General features: G+C 32.4%; 1 protein-coding gene across 3 annotated transcripts in view; it reads right to left on the reverse strand.

The window, feature by feature from the left end:
- Nucleotides 1-1,051: 1,051 nt before the first annotated feature.
- Nucleotides 1,052-17,489, reverse strand: part of LOC111027283 (TBC1 domain family member 30) — a 37,904-nt gene continuing 21,466 nt past the window's right edge. For 2 of the 3 annotated variants that reach the window (XM_022305600.1, XM_022305602.1), the window contains exons 4-13: nucleotides 12,948-13,097; nucleotides 6,056-6,183; nucleotides 5,503-5,814; nucleotides 5,157-5,319; nucleotides 4,886-5,057; nucleotides 3,715-3,820; nucleotides 3,352-3,568; nucleotides 3,118-3,261; nucleotides 2,785-2,946; nucleotides 1,052-2,063 (exon numbers count right to left, since the gene is read on the reverse strand). In XM_022305600.1, coding sequence (XP_022161292.1) covers nucleotides 1,324-2,063; nucleotides 2,785-2,946; nucleotides 3,118-3,261; nucleotides 3,352-3,568; nucleotides 3,715-3,820; nucleotides 4,886-5,057; nucleotides 5,157-5,319; nucleotides 5,503-5,814; nucleotides 6,056-6,183; nucleotides 12,948-13,097 — 2,294 coding nt within the window. In that variant the 3' untranslated portion in view covers nucleotides 1,052-1,323. The remainder of the gene's footprint in view (nucleotides 2,064-2,784; nucleotides 2,947-3,117; nucleotides 3,262-3,351; nucleotides 3,569-3,714; nucleotides 3,821-4,885; nucleotides 5,058-5,156; nucleotides 5,320-5,502; nucleotides 5,815-6,055; nucleotides 6,184-12,947; nucleotides 13,098-17,489) is intronic. The other variant, XM_022305603.1, reaches the window with a different exon arrangement.

Genomic DNA, 17,489 nt, shown 5'->3' on the forward strand with positions numbered 1-17,489 from the left:
TATAATACTTTGCATTTTATAACATTAAGTAATTATCCATATAACATATTATATTTTGTTATGAATTCTAAGTTCAGCAGTTCATTCTTGTCTTAAACGCCTATAGATAGAGATTGAAGTCACGTACTCAAAGTCTAACTAGTGTTTAAACAATCATTTTTTTTACTTTCCATTTTTCTAATATGTAAACACCGAGTATTTACACTATATTTTTCTCCGTTTTATCAATTCATAGAAAATTATTAACGTTTTTAGTAATTTGTATGAATTAATGAGATTAAAATATAAATAGTATGCCTGAGTCTTGTTGTCCTAACCGATACAATAGGTAATTTTTATAACAATTATGTTAAAATTAAAACAATAATTAGATCATCGTGATGTTACGAGCATACTAAATATTTGCAAAACAAGTTGTTAAATTAAATCGTCACTGTACGATTTTTGTAATATTTTTATACATTGTTTTTTAGAGTTCGTATTTTGGAGATAGTTAGTAAGTACGCTTTATATGTATTGCAATTTTTGACGATATCGATAGGCGATTGTAAAATAAATCCAACAAAAATGCTCATAATAAGTTTATCATACATAATATATTGTTAAACAATATTTATCATATTATTATATAGTTAATCAATTATTTATTAAAATTTTTATTTGCATAACGAATAATTATTTACTATTAACATAATATTTATAATTTATATAGATGATGTATATTATATATGCATTGTATGTAGAATGAGCAATACGTACGTATCATATTGTTTAGACATTCATTGTAGATTCACAAAAAATAAATATAACTTGAATGCATGTATAATATATAGTATTATTATAAGTTTATGATAAAAATACTCCAGGACACAAAAATAATGAAGCTCAATCACTGGAAAATGCCAAGGACGACTGCGATTGGCCACATATTTTAAAGCTAATTTTATATTATAATATTTCATACTAATACTCATCCATTTATATATTATAATATTATTATTAATCGTATATTCGTATTGCATATTATAATATTAGTATATTATATATTATATTATCCGAAAAGAGACGTATGGATTTGGTTTTTTTTTTTTTACAAAATATCACATATGTAGTAAAATTTCCGAAGACGTTTAAAAAGATCAAGCATCAGTCGCTTACAAAAATGATGAGACCTACTCGTACGAGGTGATGATAATAATAAATGATAATGATATTTAAAATATTGTCGAGAAAAAATTATATTATGTAAAAAAATACTTAACGATGATTGTTTTTTTTTTTAAATTTAAAATTCTTTAGTTAACTATCTAAAAAAGGAAGAAATCAATTCGAGCCGTCCGGGTATAGACCCAACTCGATGCTGAGTCGTTTGGGTTGCCTGACTTTCGAAGGGAACGGAGCAAATGGTTTCGGTGCCGGCGTAGCGGAATCCTCAACGCCGTCTTGGTTTCCTTTCGATTGCTGGGGCGGAAGTACTCGTTCATCGCTTTCTGCTGCAGATAATGACTCGTCCGCAAAAAAGTCTCGGAAGTCGTCGGTGCCGGAAGTCTCGGCTGCAGATTGCGATTCACTGATTAACGAATCTCGGCGGAAGTCGTGGGTGGAACTCTCGGCGGCGGTTATTGAGTCGTTCGCAAACAAGTCTCGAAAGTCGTCGTCTGCGGCCGAAGTCTCTGTGGAGGTCAACGATTCGCCAAGCATGCCGATGTCGTTGATCAAGTCTGGTAACCGCTCTTCCAAGTCTATTTCTGGATCTTCCGCCGCAGCTTTCCCTCTGCACATCCTCTTTAATAGTTCCGAATTGGCTCTCAACATTTCAGCTAGACTCACATCGCTGTCATCGTCGTTGCCGGATTTGACGTCCGGTAGACGACATTCTACGACCACGTCGACGACCAGTTCAGCGTTTTCGTCTCCGTCTCCGTCGTGGCCGTTGCACCCATCGTCGTCGACGGACCGTTCGCTGCAGCAGTCGGACGCGGGATCGTCGCAGAGCTCGGTGGATGTAGACGAAGACGACGATGACGATACGGTCCGTTTCTCTCGGACTCTTGGTTCTAAAACTAAAAGAATATTCAGTTACGTGGATTCAAAAATTAAGTAACTTATCAAAATTTTAATTTTACTATCAACATTATAATTTTATTGTTTCACATGGATTTTAAGAACCGTGGTCAGGTAAATAAACATATTTGTTTAAGTGTCTTTACACTCTATCCATCATCATGTCGTCCATAATTTCGGTTGTTTTATTTGATTTATCTTGGTAGACATATACAATTTAGATCCTAACAAGTTAATCATTAGGCAGTGTAACCATTTATATTTTAAATATTTTTATCCTCATTATGATTGATAACCATTTGATTACTGCAATAACTGTATAGCGATAAATTAAATATTTTTTAAACTTTTTGTTAATACCTGGTAACGCGGTAGGTTCATTAAAAAATTAACCACAGCTTTAAGCTAATTAAAACACTAGGATATTATGATGGCGGGTTAAATTAATGACCATACGATAATAGAGAGAGTAAAGGCATGTTTAGTTTACCGGTCGTTGTCGTGTTATGTGCGGTAACCGGAAGTTCGTAATATACGATACAATATTCTGTATAATATTGTATATATTAATAATATAATATAATATTATAATATTATAATATATTTATTTATTTATATATATATATATTATATTATAATATTTATATAATATTAATATTATATATTTATAATATTTGTATATATTTTTATGTAGTAATGTAATATATTATTATAACGTACCTATTTTGGGTTCCGGTTTCTTGACATCTTGTATGTATTTTAACGGTATGGATCCGGGTATGGGCCCGATCGATGTGCATCTCAGGGCTGTTTTGCCGAACAATAAATGGTTCATTGCCGAGGAGTTAGAGGTCCCGATAAAGTTTTGTCCATTACACGCAGCTGTAAGAATATAGAGTTTTGTTATGTTCAGTCATTTCTATTGGAGTGTGCATCGAGAGTTATTTCGTTTTTTACTGTTTAAGTTATTTGTCTGATATTTTGAGGCAACGATTTTGTATCCAAACAGAAGTTAAGCGCACCTATAAAATAAATACCTATTATGTAATTTACCTGTTAAAATCACTTGGACCTGTTTCTGTCTTTCTTTGAGTTTGCTGTACTGTTTCTTCAAAGAAGATATGTCTAACGCCACCTTTTCTCTTTCGGACTCCAAACTGGGAGTCGGCTGCCTATTTCTTCTGCCAGATTTGATGTCTATGTACAAATCCAAAAAACGAGTTTATTAAAATATTGTACCTATCGAATTTGCGTGAGAGCGCAACATGATAGGTATCGTTAACTTACATTTCGTCCTGAAGTCGTCCTTTCGGTCGTTGTTCCCAGTGACCGCCGAAGATTTACCATCGACGTCGTCATCGCTGTCCGTCTCCTCGATATCTGACTCTGTGTAGAACAACCGCAGTCCTCGTTTCGCGACGTGGCTGACCCACGGATTTATATTGTACATGTATCTTTCCCGGAGTTCTTTGACTTCGACTAGTTCGTTCATTGTACTGATTGTCTACGAACAATACGAACAAGTTTATACATACTAGCATAATGATAAATCCCACGTGTGTGGAAAGTATTTACATAGTAGTGGATATTATATTGTTATAACAACTATTACCGACTGGGACACTTAAATTCGTCGACAAAAATACTCACGTTGATTAAATTGTTGGCGTCCATTAAACCGAACTCAAGCATTTCTCTGGTGAGGACAGCCATAATACTATAAAATTCGTCTGCACTTGTCACTGTCATTATCCGGCTAAATGGAACAGTTTTATTTTAACGTCGGTACAACAACAAAAAAAACTTTTTACAAAAATATATTCAAACATTTCAAACTCTCATTTTTCTGTCTAAATTGTGATGGTATTATTATGCAATAACTTAGATGGAACCTGCGCAATTACAACATATTATGCACAGTGCACACTTAAAACAAAATGACTAACCGAGTTTAAATGGATCTTTATTAAGACGTAATGTACTGTAAGTATTAACGTTGAAATTGTAAAATAACCATGTATAGTTCTAGGACACGCACGTTCGGAAAAACTCATGATATGAGTTGAAATTAGTTTAATTAGTTTTTGTTCAATTCTCTTAAATGTTTTCAACTTTTAATCCTCGCGAAAAAATTAGCTCAAATTAACTAGTCTGTTTTAAATCTTCTGCAGCTATATACGTTAAATGTACTTTACGCTGAGGATGTTTCCGATGTATACAGTATGGTGTGCGTTTATTATTATTTATTATGTAAATGAGAATAATAATTTTTAATTTTGACCGTCGTGAAAAATACCACAAAAATAAAGTTATTATAATAACTTATGCTAATGGGGTGACAACGTTTAAAATTATATTTTTTGTTTGTTTTGATAAGCATTTAACTATGAAACATAATTAAAAATATTTCCCTGTGAATAATTACAATGTGGGAGGATTCAAATATTTTGTTTCATGATAAAATTAAGAAAATATTTGAATATTAATATTTGAATTTCGAGTTTATAATAAAATAACGAGCTTTTTTTTAAATACATCGACTTGCAGTTTTTTTATTATTGGATACTTTTAATATGCGAAAATAAATAAAGAAGTTGATAATTGACTACACACTGTCTGCACAGTATAAACTATATTCAACTATAGGAGGTTGTTGTACTCGAGCCAAGGATACTCGTCGTATAATAATATAGTATATACATGCATTTGATGTCAAAAGTCTGTAAACACGTTAAATTGTAAATGTCTAAATGTCTACCAAAAACTTTGTAACAATGTTAGCTGCTAGGGCGTTGGCTTGAATATAGTATTATGTACTTACTCGGACAGAGCATCCCAGATAGCTAAGGCGGTTTTCAAAAGAACCGTGCTTCCTTCGAGGAATATTAAATCCCATACTCGAAGCACTGTGCGCTGAGGAAGACAATTGCAAAATAGCGTGAGAAACCACTGCATTGTGAATACGTTCGTTAGGGGTGGTTCATAGCTGGTTCCTATTCGACAGTAGGCATATAATTGAATGTAATATATTATATACGATTATATTATTGTAAAGATGAACATATTGGATTTGCAAAAACGATTCAGCTTACCGGAGTCCTTCGATTCAGTCTGTAACCGGTCTAAATGTCTCGATAGGTTTTGCAGTCTGACTCTCAGCAGGTCTCTGAACACGGCCATGTCCACAGACAGTCCACGGAGATTATTGGCAAAGTAACCTTCGGGAAGCACACCTTCGATCAAGTATATCATTACCTAAACGCAAAACACCAACTGCGGTTAGACGACTTACACGGATGCATTAACGCATCGACCAAATCTTGGCGGTCGCTCGTAATACCCGACAATAGTATAGAATATAAACTAATATTAACTATTGACTAATATTAATTATCGAGCCGCCAAGATTCCGTCGACACAGTGCGACAAACCAAATACCTTTAGGGCGTCGGATTCGTTTTTTTCCATCACTTGCAGTATGAGCGCCGCCAACATGTTGAACCCCTGACAGTAACCTACTGCCTTGTTCCAGCGAGCGAACCCCAACAGCACCCTTTTCAGCAGCGCTTGGTTCTCCAGTCCGGACGAACCGCAGAACAGGCTGCAACCTGTCCGGTGAAGGTCCTTAACGATCTGCACGCCCAGCTCCTCGTCATCCGGGTTGGTCGTGTCGTTGAAGCAAAACCGTTCCACTTTGGGCCACTCCACGTTCCTGGACGACAAGTATTTTTCCGCCAGAGTCAACCATAACTGTGCAACGCAAAACGGACCGCGTGTCCGCGTGCGATAATATTATAGATCGGCACGAACCAATATTGTTTTATATTTACTTCGTATTACGTCATACGCGACACGCGATAATAAATCATTTTATCGTGACTAGCGGGCGTGTGGAAGGAGTCACGTGGTTGCGGGTGGTGGAGGGTGGCCAACGCGATTGGGTGGGCACGATAGCTGTAGATAGTAATAATTTATAAATATAGATACGTACCGTGTTCCGGAATTCATGAGGCACTCCGTCCGGAAGTCTCGCGACCATTTTCATAGCGCTCTGCCACTGTTCAAAGTCGGTGTCACCGGGCCCAGGTTTCATGTTGAATCTCATTTTGGTGTCTTCGCCTATAGACGCAGTTTTCCGACCATATTAATCACGAGTACGTCGTTATATAATACTATAGTAACAACTCAATGGAGTCAAAGTAATATTTTATTCGCTATAGGTGCAATTGACATACATTTTAAGCTAGCGGTGAGTGGGTACGTACTTAAGTCGTGTGAAAGCAGACTTATCTGGTTTTTCAAAAAACAAGCGAGAACATTATATTCTTTGATAATATTTATACATTTGGTATTTTATTATTGCCCTAAATATATTGTTATATTTTCATGCCACTGAGTTAGATAATTGTTATAATTATTTGGACATTGGATTTACGGTATTGAAAAATAAATATGCAATAAAAATTGTTTCAATAATATGTTACCTATTGTTGATTAGTCACTGTCGTTATTTGTCAAAAACTATGACTCAATGGAATCACCCGAAAGTATTGACAAGTTAGATTGACAGTTTAATCTTCATTAAATCAGAGATAAATATTCGACTTCATTGGGTACTGACACAATAATCGATATTAAGAATCGGCCGGGTACCGCTGTGTTTATCATATATTTTGTACAATTGAATACAATTTTATAACTCAATAAATCCCGAGTAATATTATAGTTATTATTATTAATATTTTGTATTTTGTTAAATAATATATTATTAAAAATCGTCAAGTTAATATTTTTAGCCCTGTGTCGTATTCGAATTTAATTATTTTGATTCATCAATTTTACCTAGCAGTGTCAGTCATCCGAGGGTGTTGAAATCTATGTGGGTTGGCGAGTGGAGTGTAGAGGGGGCAAAGTCCCTATTATATTTTAACGAAACATATTTTTCGTACAAAAATGCTAAGTATATTTTATTTGATTTTGTTATTCCTTAAAAGTATATTTAATAATTATTAATACCACTAACATTTCAGATTTCTATAACTACCGCTTAAAATTTATATTTAAAGAAATCTGTGCCTAAATGAACGTTCATTGTTTAATGCAAATAACAAACATATCAGTTATTTTGACCTGATAAATCGTTCAATATCACTCTGTTTTTTACTCTCCATTTATAAAATAAATAAATATATTAAAAACTTATTTAATTAAATAGACTCATAAAATATGGTGCTTAAAATCGTTGTGAATTTTGTAAAGTTGTACATAATCATCTAAAATTTCTCAAAATGAAAATAAACTATGTAAATATACGAGTTAATACTTATAACCAATTCACATTAAAATACTATATTAAATCATGATATCTCTTTATTTTTGGATAACTTAAATTAATTTAATTTAGTTCTCGAGTTTTCGAATTGTCAAGGGTATTCTGTAGGTGTGTTTAAAGTTGATTATAAAAAAAACCATTTATAAATCGAGGAAAAAGTAATACTAAGGTACAAAAAACAATGAACTAATTCCGAAGAAATTAGAAAACATCATTTTTACGACTATAGGTTTTTTTGCAAGAAGAAAATTAACGAGATTATTTCTTACGGTATTACTATTTTTAAACTGCTCATAAAAACTTCTTGTTTATTATATCGATTCGATTAGAACAAAATAAGAAAACTATACAGGTGATTTGATGAAAAACGATGTGTTTTCTTTTTTCAAAAATATCTATTCATTATTTCTACCACGAGACTCTGCTCAGATTCAGATATAAAATTAGTTTTCCGTCATTTCTACAGTATGATTGATTTGTTTTAAGAATCTGTGTCTTTTTTAAAATATTGTGACATTATGATTGTTATGAACATTTTAATGTTTCAAACTTTCATATACAATACACATGAACAATTATTAGTGTTGATTTCAAAGTGATGATTAATATTTCACAAGATGAAGAAAGTTGACATTTTTACAACATTAAATTTGATTTTTCATTTAGCGATTTTGTTATTTTGTTGTTATACAAACACAAATAACTGTAAACACTTAAAATGTACACTATATGTTTATTTCATTTTTATTTTCAATGTTCATTTTCGTTTTTTTTTTTTATAAATGTCAGTAAAATTGTATTGGTTGTGTCAAAAAGCATTAAAATTAAATACAAGACTCTGATATTTAAATATATTGTTACATAGCAACTGCAAAATTATAAAAATTCATAGGCACGATTTTTATTATAAGCATTTAAAGTTCAAATTTTGACAAAATTCATATCATTCAAAATTATTACAAATAATTTTATACTTCAAAATTTTTAAATTATCAACTTTTATAGCTATAGGTTGAAAATATAAAACAAAGTTCCATGCAAATAGGTTATTCCGTAAACAAAAAATCTAAAAATATATATTCACAGTTTTTTTTTCTTATGTTCAAATGTGGACAAAATTACATACTAAATAACGAAGAATAATGATTTATTTTATTTTGTTGTAAATTAAAACTATTATTGGTGGGTACTTGAAACTTTTAAAGTGTATTATTATATTTTATACACACAATGGCTTTTCAAATGTATTTTTTGTCAAACACGAATTTAATATACTGCATATTACTAATGCTTACTAGTAAAGTAAATTTCTTTCACCATAATATCATCAAATACACTAAATTATTAAGTAATTTTACAGAATGCAGACAGTCTTCGCTTATAATCGTTTTTCGTATTCAATGATTTTATATCATTGAATTCGAATTTAACACCATCCATTACAGCGACACACTTGTAACCTACTGTACAGCAGAATGACATCCACTTACCAGCTTTTTTTTAAGTTGATGTTGTTTTAAATAGAAGCAATGTGATAAAATATCGTTTAAAAGTTTAAAATCAAAAAAATAAACCTAAATAAACGTTGGAAATAGGCATTCTCTCGTATACGCATTACTTAAGCGTAGTTTGCGGATACATAATGAAGTAAGCCCAACTTCATTAAAATTGCATACACTGCCAACAGTAATTAAATTACAACGAAAAATAATATGAGCATAACGTATATGTTGTTGCCGGGTAAGTTGTAGAATCACAGCGAACATATTAATTTTGAATATTATGATAATTATTTCACGACGGATAAATTTACTAATTTACAGGATTTCACCCATAAAATATTAAAATATATAATGTGTGTCGGATTACAATGATACGCGCTGTATACACAGTAAAGTAAAAGATAAAATCCTTGACTATAATAATACTAGGTACCTTCAATAGTATAGAGTAACACAACACTAGAGGTTTTGGTTTTATATTTATTTTAAATCTATTGACACGTCTCTCTTTGTGGTCTCCGGTGAATTGTTTGATCATCGCAGTGTCATTTTTGTTTACTGTTTTATATATCGAACAAACGACTTTTTGTCGTCAACTTTCGATGATCGGGTTTGGAAATTATTCTTAAGAACATTTGCCGTTGTGTAAACAGTTTGTTTATCTCCCATTGAAGAGAGTTGTATTTTGACGTTTAGTCTAGATTTATGTAGCTTTTCTGTCAATTCTTAAATTTTTTAAAACTCACTATAAATCAATAAGGAAAGTAAAATAAAATATCTCCTCGTGCTTTTTACATCTACATGTTATGGCGGTTTGTACTTAACAGAGTGATTTTCTGGAAAGAAATAAAGCGATCAAGTCCTAAGGATGTTAAATGTTTCGCAAAAAAGGTTTAAAAATAAAACACAAACACACATTTGTTTAACATAATATTATGTAGTTTAAAAGCTACGTCAAATGATGGATGTCCTGTCGAGTGAAGCTACGTGCATACGATTCGGAATAAAAGCGTTGGGTCAATCCACGGACTGAAAGATAGTAGGTACGTCATGCGTTCATTTATTATATATTTAAGTTTCAATTCAAAATTTAATTTTAGAATATATTATATGTTTTTTCCACTAACAGTAACATATCGATTCCTGCTGATCTTTGGAGAATAGGGGGCAAATCGCAGGGGAGCTAAGGTTGCTCTTATGAATTCTAGAGCTAGCACAACGAATCCGATCACCACGATTAGTACATTTATCATGTGTTGGTCAAATACAATTATCAGTTTTTATTTATTTTCAGTTAATTCTGTTATCAAATTTATACAATAGTAATTACAAGTTGAACCAGCATTCACGGACTGTTTTCCCCACAATATATTTTTGGTTCCTCAGCATCCTTAATACTTTTGGGAGATTCAGCGATTGGCGCCTCTACACTCCGCAGCTACCGATCGAAGTCTAAGAGTTACGACTACCTATACTAATTTGTTAAATATTATTAAAGCGTCGTAACCGTGGCTATAATAATAATGTATCCGTTCAATAGTATCTACAGCTGACCTGCAGGCGGAAAAAAATATCACTCATCATAGTAGTGGAACAGAGGAACCACTATTCCACAGCTTTAAAGTTCGTACGTGTAGTAATTTTTAAGAAGTGGCGTTGAGTATAAAAGAGTAGTATTTGACTCATATATTAAAAATATAGATGGTAAAATCAACTAACGAATTTATATCGTATAACATGTACCTACATATTATTATTATTTACGTAATACCATGGTAATACGTGTGACGACGTTACACACACGCCACAACCGGGGCGACAATCATATTTGAAGACTTTCGGGAAACGCGTATTTCGACTTAAACAGAGTACCTAATTCATTACGATGATATACAGAGTCTCATGAATAATGATTGTAGAGCTAGTATTGTGTTATTATATATTATAACGGGCACGTCATTATCCCGAGCGACTCTGTCTTTCGACTGGAGTACCAAGCGTTGTATTATATTATTATTATTATACACGAGAAGTAAATTAGATGGGCGTGTATAAATGTGTATAACCCACACACACACACACACATATATATACATATATATTGTCTACGTTGTTAGAGAAGCCGCAATTTTTAACAACAAAATATAGTCGTTATCCATCACACTTTTACGAGCGCGTGTATATACCACATATATATACAATATAGCAGTAGTGAGTATATATTATATAAGAAAACTTTCTTTGGTAAATAAGTTGAAAATATAAATTATACAGAGTGTCTAGGCGCCGCCGCCGTGTGTGTCCGAGTTTGCGATCATAATTTAAACCGAATTTTTGTGTTTTTTTACGATTCTCCGGAAAATATAACTTCCATCCCCATTTCCATTCAGCGTTTGAACAAATATAGTTAGTGATATCAGTTTTAAAGTTTGGTCAGAACGCCATCATGGAGGTGGAGTTGCGGAATTATACTATACAGGAATTTAGATAGTGGATAGTGGATGGTTATATGTACGAGGTAATACATATTTAAACACTGTATATGCATAAATATATATACGTAGGTATATATTTTTTTTATGTATACACGTGTTTGGTTTAGAACAAAAAAATTGTTTTTTTTTTATTTTTATAAATTGCCTTTTTCTAAAAAAAGTACAGAGAAAATTATAATAAAATTATGTACCTATGTATTATTACTAACCATAATAACTCTATAGGTACGTTGTACGTATATTATCCCTTGTATCCACACACCGTAATAACATTGTTACATATTGTTTATCGATCGTTGTGTAAAACGTCCAGTTTGAATTGGGTATTTTATTTTTTTATCATCTCAAAAATAATATTATTCATCATTTCATCAGTCGTATCCCTTTGAAAACATAACAGGACGGGTCACGTCGGATTCAAGTCACGTCGGTGTACCTCCTGCAAATGATTTAGGTGGCATTTTTTCCTTATACTTCTCACCTTTTCACTTGAACCAAAAACAAAAATTATCAAAATGAAAATCCCGCAATTTTTTTATGCCAAACGAAAAAATAAATACCACCGCGCTAATGATAATGGGGTTTCCCACCGATTGAACCGAACTCGGTAAATATTAAAGGTAAGTACTCGTCGCGCTCTCCGACCACTTAATATTTATTGCAAACGAGAAATATCGACCAAACCTAATTCGATTATATAAAGAACGTGCAGGAGCGAAAACGTAATATTGCATTATGACGATAACGAAATACCGTTCTGCAGGTATCTGCAATGACTATTGTCATAATATATAAATAAATATAAAATACTATTATCCGACGTGTTGTCATTTATGTTATCATTTAAAGTGTTTGTTTACCGCTATATTGGTGCTGGAACGAGTTGAGGAGGAGGAAATGTCAACAAAACTGAAAACCGTACTTATCACCCGTAATACATGAGGTATACACTATAGCTATACATTTTCTAAGTATAATATGAAATTATATGTGCGCGGGAAAAAAACAGACGATTTTTCGTAAACGATTGTTATAATAATATAGTCACAGCCCGTAGGTAACTTCATCAGTACATAATGTTACTACAAATTATATTTTTAATCGTTTACTACAATGCACGGCAACTTGCTGTGATTAGGTGTACCAATACTTACACAACTATTTTAACGGTGCGTCTGTACATAAATATTATTACCTACTATGACGTGGAAAATCATAGTTTGCGGACTATTATAGGTACTGTTGTCTATAGTATATACTAATAACGCGGTATATAGGTACGTTTAATTATTGTTCAGATAATAAAATATGATTAGTGTAGGACAATCGTATAAAATAATAATATAAATCATAATAATTTAATTGCAATGGATTTAAAAAAAAAAAAAATTAAAATCAAAAAAGTAAGTCTTTACTATCATGCCGTTATGATTGCACGGACGCGCGTAAGATATTAGACATTAAAATATTATAACGAAATAACTGCCAATCGTCTGTATCGTACATGCACAATGCACACATTATATCGTATTATTTAGATAGAGGTGTACTCACTGAGACTGGCAATGTTCTTCAACGTGTTGAGCAAACCATTCATCACATCGCCCGTCTTCCAAATGTGTTTTGATAAGGAATATTTCGTTGGTCTCGACTTGCTGTCGCCCGGACGGGATGACGGCGGCGACGGTTCAAACACCGGACGGTCTGAATGAAGAATGCAATTTACTATACGTTACATTATACGGCACTGATATGGTACGCGTTTCCTCCTGTTGTGCGTTTAAACATGCGCGTTACGTTTTTATCGATCGGCCGACCACCCCTCTTCACGCCCCCCCCCATACCGGCGCGGCGGTGGCGGTCCACCTCTCGTGCACACGTGCGGTCGGCGGCGCCCCGCTCCGTCGCTAACCCTTCCCGGGGTGGCGATAGGCTGGGATTTTCTGCCCCCTCCCCCGCGTCCCGTAGATCGTATTATCTATACGTGTTTAGGTTAAGTGTAGAAGTAGAACAGAATATTATATTTACGGACATTATACCGCAATATACAACATGATACAATAATATTATGATTATTATGACGAAAAACGTACCTATATCATTTCACCCGTCGTCGAGTCGAATTCGGGTTGTAATACTGTAGCACGCACAAAACATGACGTGTGAAAGCTCGGGTATAATCGGCCATCACGTCGACATAGCTTGTTGACGGTTTCGTGATACGGATTTTAATAACGACTATAACATAGTAAATATCAATAAGAAGGGCTAACGAGACTCGGGTCGTAGTCGAATATACGCATGTAGTAGACAGGTAGTATATTATTATTGTGGACCCTAGCTGGCGATGGCCCCACAGTGGCGGACGAGTTATCAGTGCAGAGTTCGGAGCAGGGAGCGTTATTGGTTCGGGGCCAATCCCCCCACGACGATGACAATTTATAGTCTTTCCAGATGAAATGTTTTAAAATCACTATAAACCGACGACGATCCGCCTCGTTGATATATTAAGACGGGGACGAGGATACAAGGTACCCAGCTCGTGGAGTTCAGTGTCTTGTATAGCTTATATAAGTGTGATTATTATTACACGTTGTATAAGATGTTATGTTTACGCAATAGATCTTCAAGCGCGCTTTGGGTCCGGACGCAAAATTAGCGATTTCCCTATAATTTAATATCAAGACCTTTGGGACAACCACTTTTTGTCTAAAAGGTGTACTACGAATTTATGCGAACGGTATTATGAATAATTATGATCCGACTGCGATCACGTTCGGCGTAAGATGAGTTTGGTAAAACCACTTTCAAATATACCGTAATGTTAGGTACAAAATATGCAAAAATATGTAAACCATTTAATTATTAAAATTATTTAAAATTATTATAAAACTATGAAAACTGATTCACTTCATAAAAAATCTGATACATTATTTATACAATATACATTTGGCATCTAATTCGATGCAACGGTAATGATGTCGAAGTGGTTTTACAAATGCGCGCATTACCTAACCTAGCCGCGTAGCTACTAAGTGATAATTTTCATGATAAATATTTAAGGGAAAATAAAATACGAGTTTAGTATATAAAGAATTAATCGTTTTCAGCGGTGTCTCAGCAGTGGGCGTATTTCGTAAATCGTAATCTCTATTGTCGTGCTACAGCCTACGGATAAGTATTTATTAATTATGATATTCATTGTTAGTCATTAGGATAAGTACGGGCTTTAAACTATTTTTGAATACGAAATAAAATTATTCATACATTTATATAGTGGCAGGTTGGTTGGTATTTCAACTGACGTCTGACAGTATAAAATTTCTACGTAGGTACTTATAGTGTTTCATTTGGTTGAAAATACGGGCGCTCCATAGTCCATAATATGATAAGTACCGAAACACAAGAGTCAATAGACACGTGACGTCGGGACTAAATGGCGATCGTTGAAAATCTGACTTTGTCGTAGGTAAATGTCTTGTCGATCCTAATTTATTCGGGATCGGAAATCTTTGCATAATTTTGAGAAGTGAACTTTTAAAATAATGGATTCAAAAGTATACACCAGTAAGAATGCTAACACAAAGTTAACCATAATATATGGAGCCATATCTATGGACTTGTTAAGAAAAGGTAAAAGTTTATATCAACATTTTAGGTTAGGTAAGTTACGACGTAGTTATATTAGAACATAGGTCTACAACATACAACTATATTTGCATTGTGAAAATATTTTTTTTCCATTAACAGTCTGTTATTTTCATATTTTTAAAAAAAACCAAATTTTTTTCGTCTTATAAAATAAAATGAATATACCCTGTGTTTGGTTAGTACTGTATAGTTACACTTATTCTTAGAAATAATTTACTCTGGGAACTTGCTAGATGTATGCATCAAAAATATAAACTAACTTTTGAAAGAAACCCAATTTTTTCTATTACAAAATAAAATATATGTCATATTATGTTAGGACCCTTATGTTTTCTTTAATTTTGAGTAAATATTTCACAGGATCAAATAGATCATTAAATTACCTTACCTTTACTTTTTAAAACAGTTAAAAGACATAAATCGATTTCTGATAGAAACTTAAACAGTATTATTAACTGTTTATTTTATACAAACAATTTGGTAGACGAGTGCTATATATTATGCTCTGAAAGTCACTATATAGTCGGATCGACTGTATGACCTTATATATAGTATCAGACAACAATTCGATAAGTAAAATTGAAGCGTTAATTATTTAGTCAACAAAATTATATCTTAACAGTACATCATTTTATAAAATAAACGTAACACCAGTAGGTAGGTATCGAAAAGTTATTGTTTTTTTTTCGGTGAAAATTACGTGTGTGCATAGAGAAGCCATGTATTAAATCGTATAGACGAGAGCATATTATCGTGGTATATATTATACGTATTCTACACTCGTAAAAATAAATCCAATTTTCAAATTTAAATATATCACATAACCCGGTCCGTGTGCAATGATCAGTCCTACTAATAATGGCATAATAAGTAATAATGGGTAATGAGTTGTACATTAAAACAAACGAGCGTACAACATTAACATAATAATAGTATAATCAATGATATCATGGTAATATGTATGAAAATGTCTGACAGTCACCAACACTATAGTTCAAAAATAGGGACTCGTGAATAAGCCACGTGCGAGTAAATAATGTGACGTTTAAACGTTGTTTGAATATTTCAAGTCACTTACAGCATTGATGTTGATCGTAGTACACAAAATCATTTTGGAGTTCAATTTTGCAATTATTACTATCCAATTACCGCTATCGTATCGATAGAACTCGGCCCACCCCACAGCACACACTCAGTGCTATTTGATCTTTTGCTAGGTAATGTTAGTATATATTATGTTAGGTAGTCGAAACGTCGCATTTAAATATTTTACTAAAATATTAATATTTGTCTATTAAAACAATATGCGTGTTTCAGTCGTGATAATAATAACAAAAAATTAATTAATTATGTCTATCTATATATGATTATATTATTATTATAACCCACAACAAACGATTATTTTATAAGAATTTATGTCTTTTCGATTTTACCCACGTGACGTACTTACGATTTAGGTGATTTGGTCGACGGGTATCTACAACCGAACTGTTACTGTTGCACGGTCGATTGGTATTAATGACTTTAATTTTTTGTTCGTTTTTTATCGTGTGTCAAAATTAAAGCAATACAAATTACGAAATTCCGTGACCTTATACTGCAGGCTTTATATACTATGTCGCGCTAGAAACACACATCGTTCAAGATAACTTAGTTATAATTCGTTCTTTTAAAATGTTCAGAAGAATATAATAAGCATTGTATATTCAAATAAAAAACAATTCATTATTTATTTTTATTATATTTTGTTTGAAATACCAATTTTGTAACAAACAACTATTTAATTAATTAATTCAGACAGAATTGTTTGAAATTAATATTTAACTTGTGAGCTTTGTTTTAAAAAAGTAAAGATTAAAAATGAATTTTTTTCATTACAATAACTTCTTCGTCCGTAACGTAGTTATTTTATTTTTTAAATTTTCATTTATTTTTTGTTGATTTATAATTTTGAGTGAGTGACAAAGCAATTTCGTATACTAAATAAGAAAATAGAATTACATTTATTGAATGTAGACCAAATAAAATCAATATTACACCACTATCACTATAATATAAGCATCTATAGGCTATAAGTACTTAAAGTATCTAGAATACATATTAGATGCAAATTATAAAAGTTTAATAAAACACCGTTTATTTATAAGAATGAAATCACTCGAACTAGAGAGAACTCGCTTACTACTTTGAAAAAAAATTAAATTTATTCAAATTTCAGCCTCAAATAATTTCGAGAGTAAAAATACTTACTTTAAACAATTGAATATCTACATTACAATTTAACATGTACTTCCTTTGAATAATGGATATACATATTATGTTTTATTGAATTTGTATTGTATAATTTAAGACAGATAGCTACCAAAACTTGTTAGTTGTAATTAGATAAAATTCGTGTTTTTTTTGTTCATTAATTTATATGAGACAGATAATATCGTCAAAAGA

This window comes from Myzus persicae, unplaced genomic scaffold (assembly GCF_001856785.1).
Source record: "Myzus persicae strain clone G006 unplaced genomic scaffold, MPER_G0061.0, whole genome shotgun sequence".
Lineage (NCBI taxonomy): Eukaryota > Metazoa > Arthropoda > Insecta > Hemiptera > Aphididae > Myzus > Myzus persicae.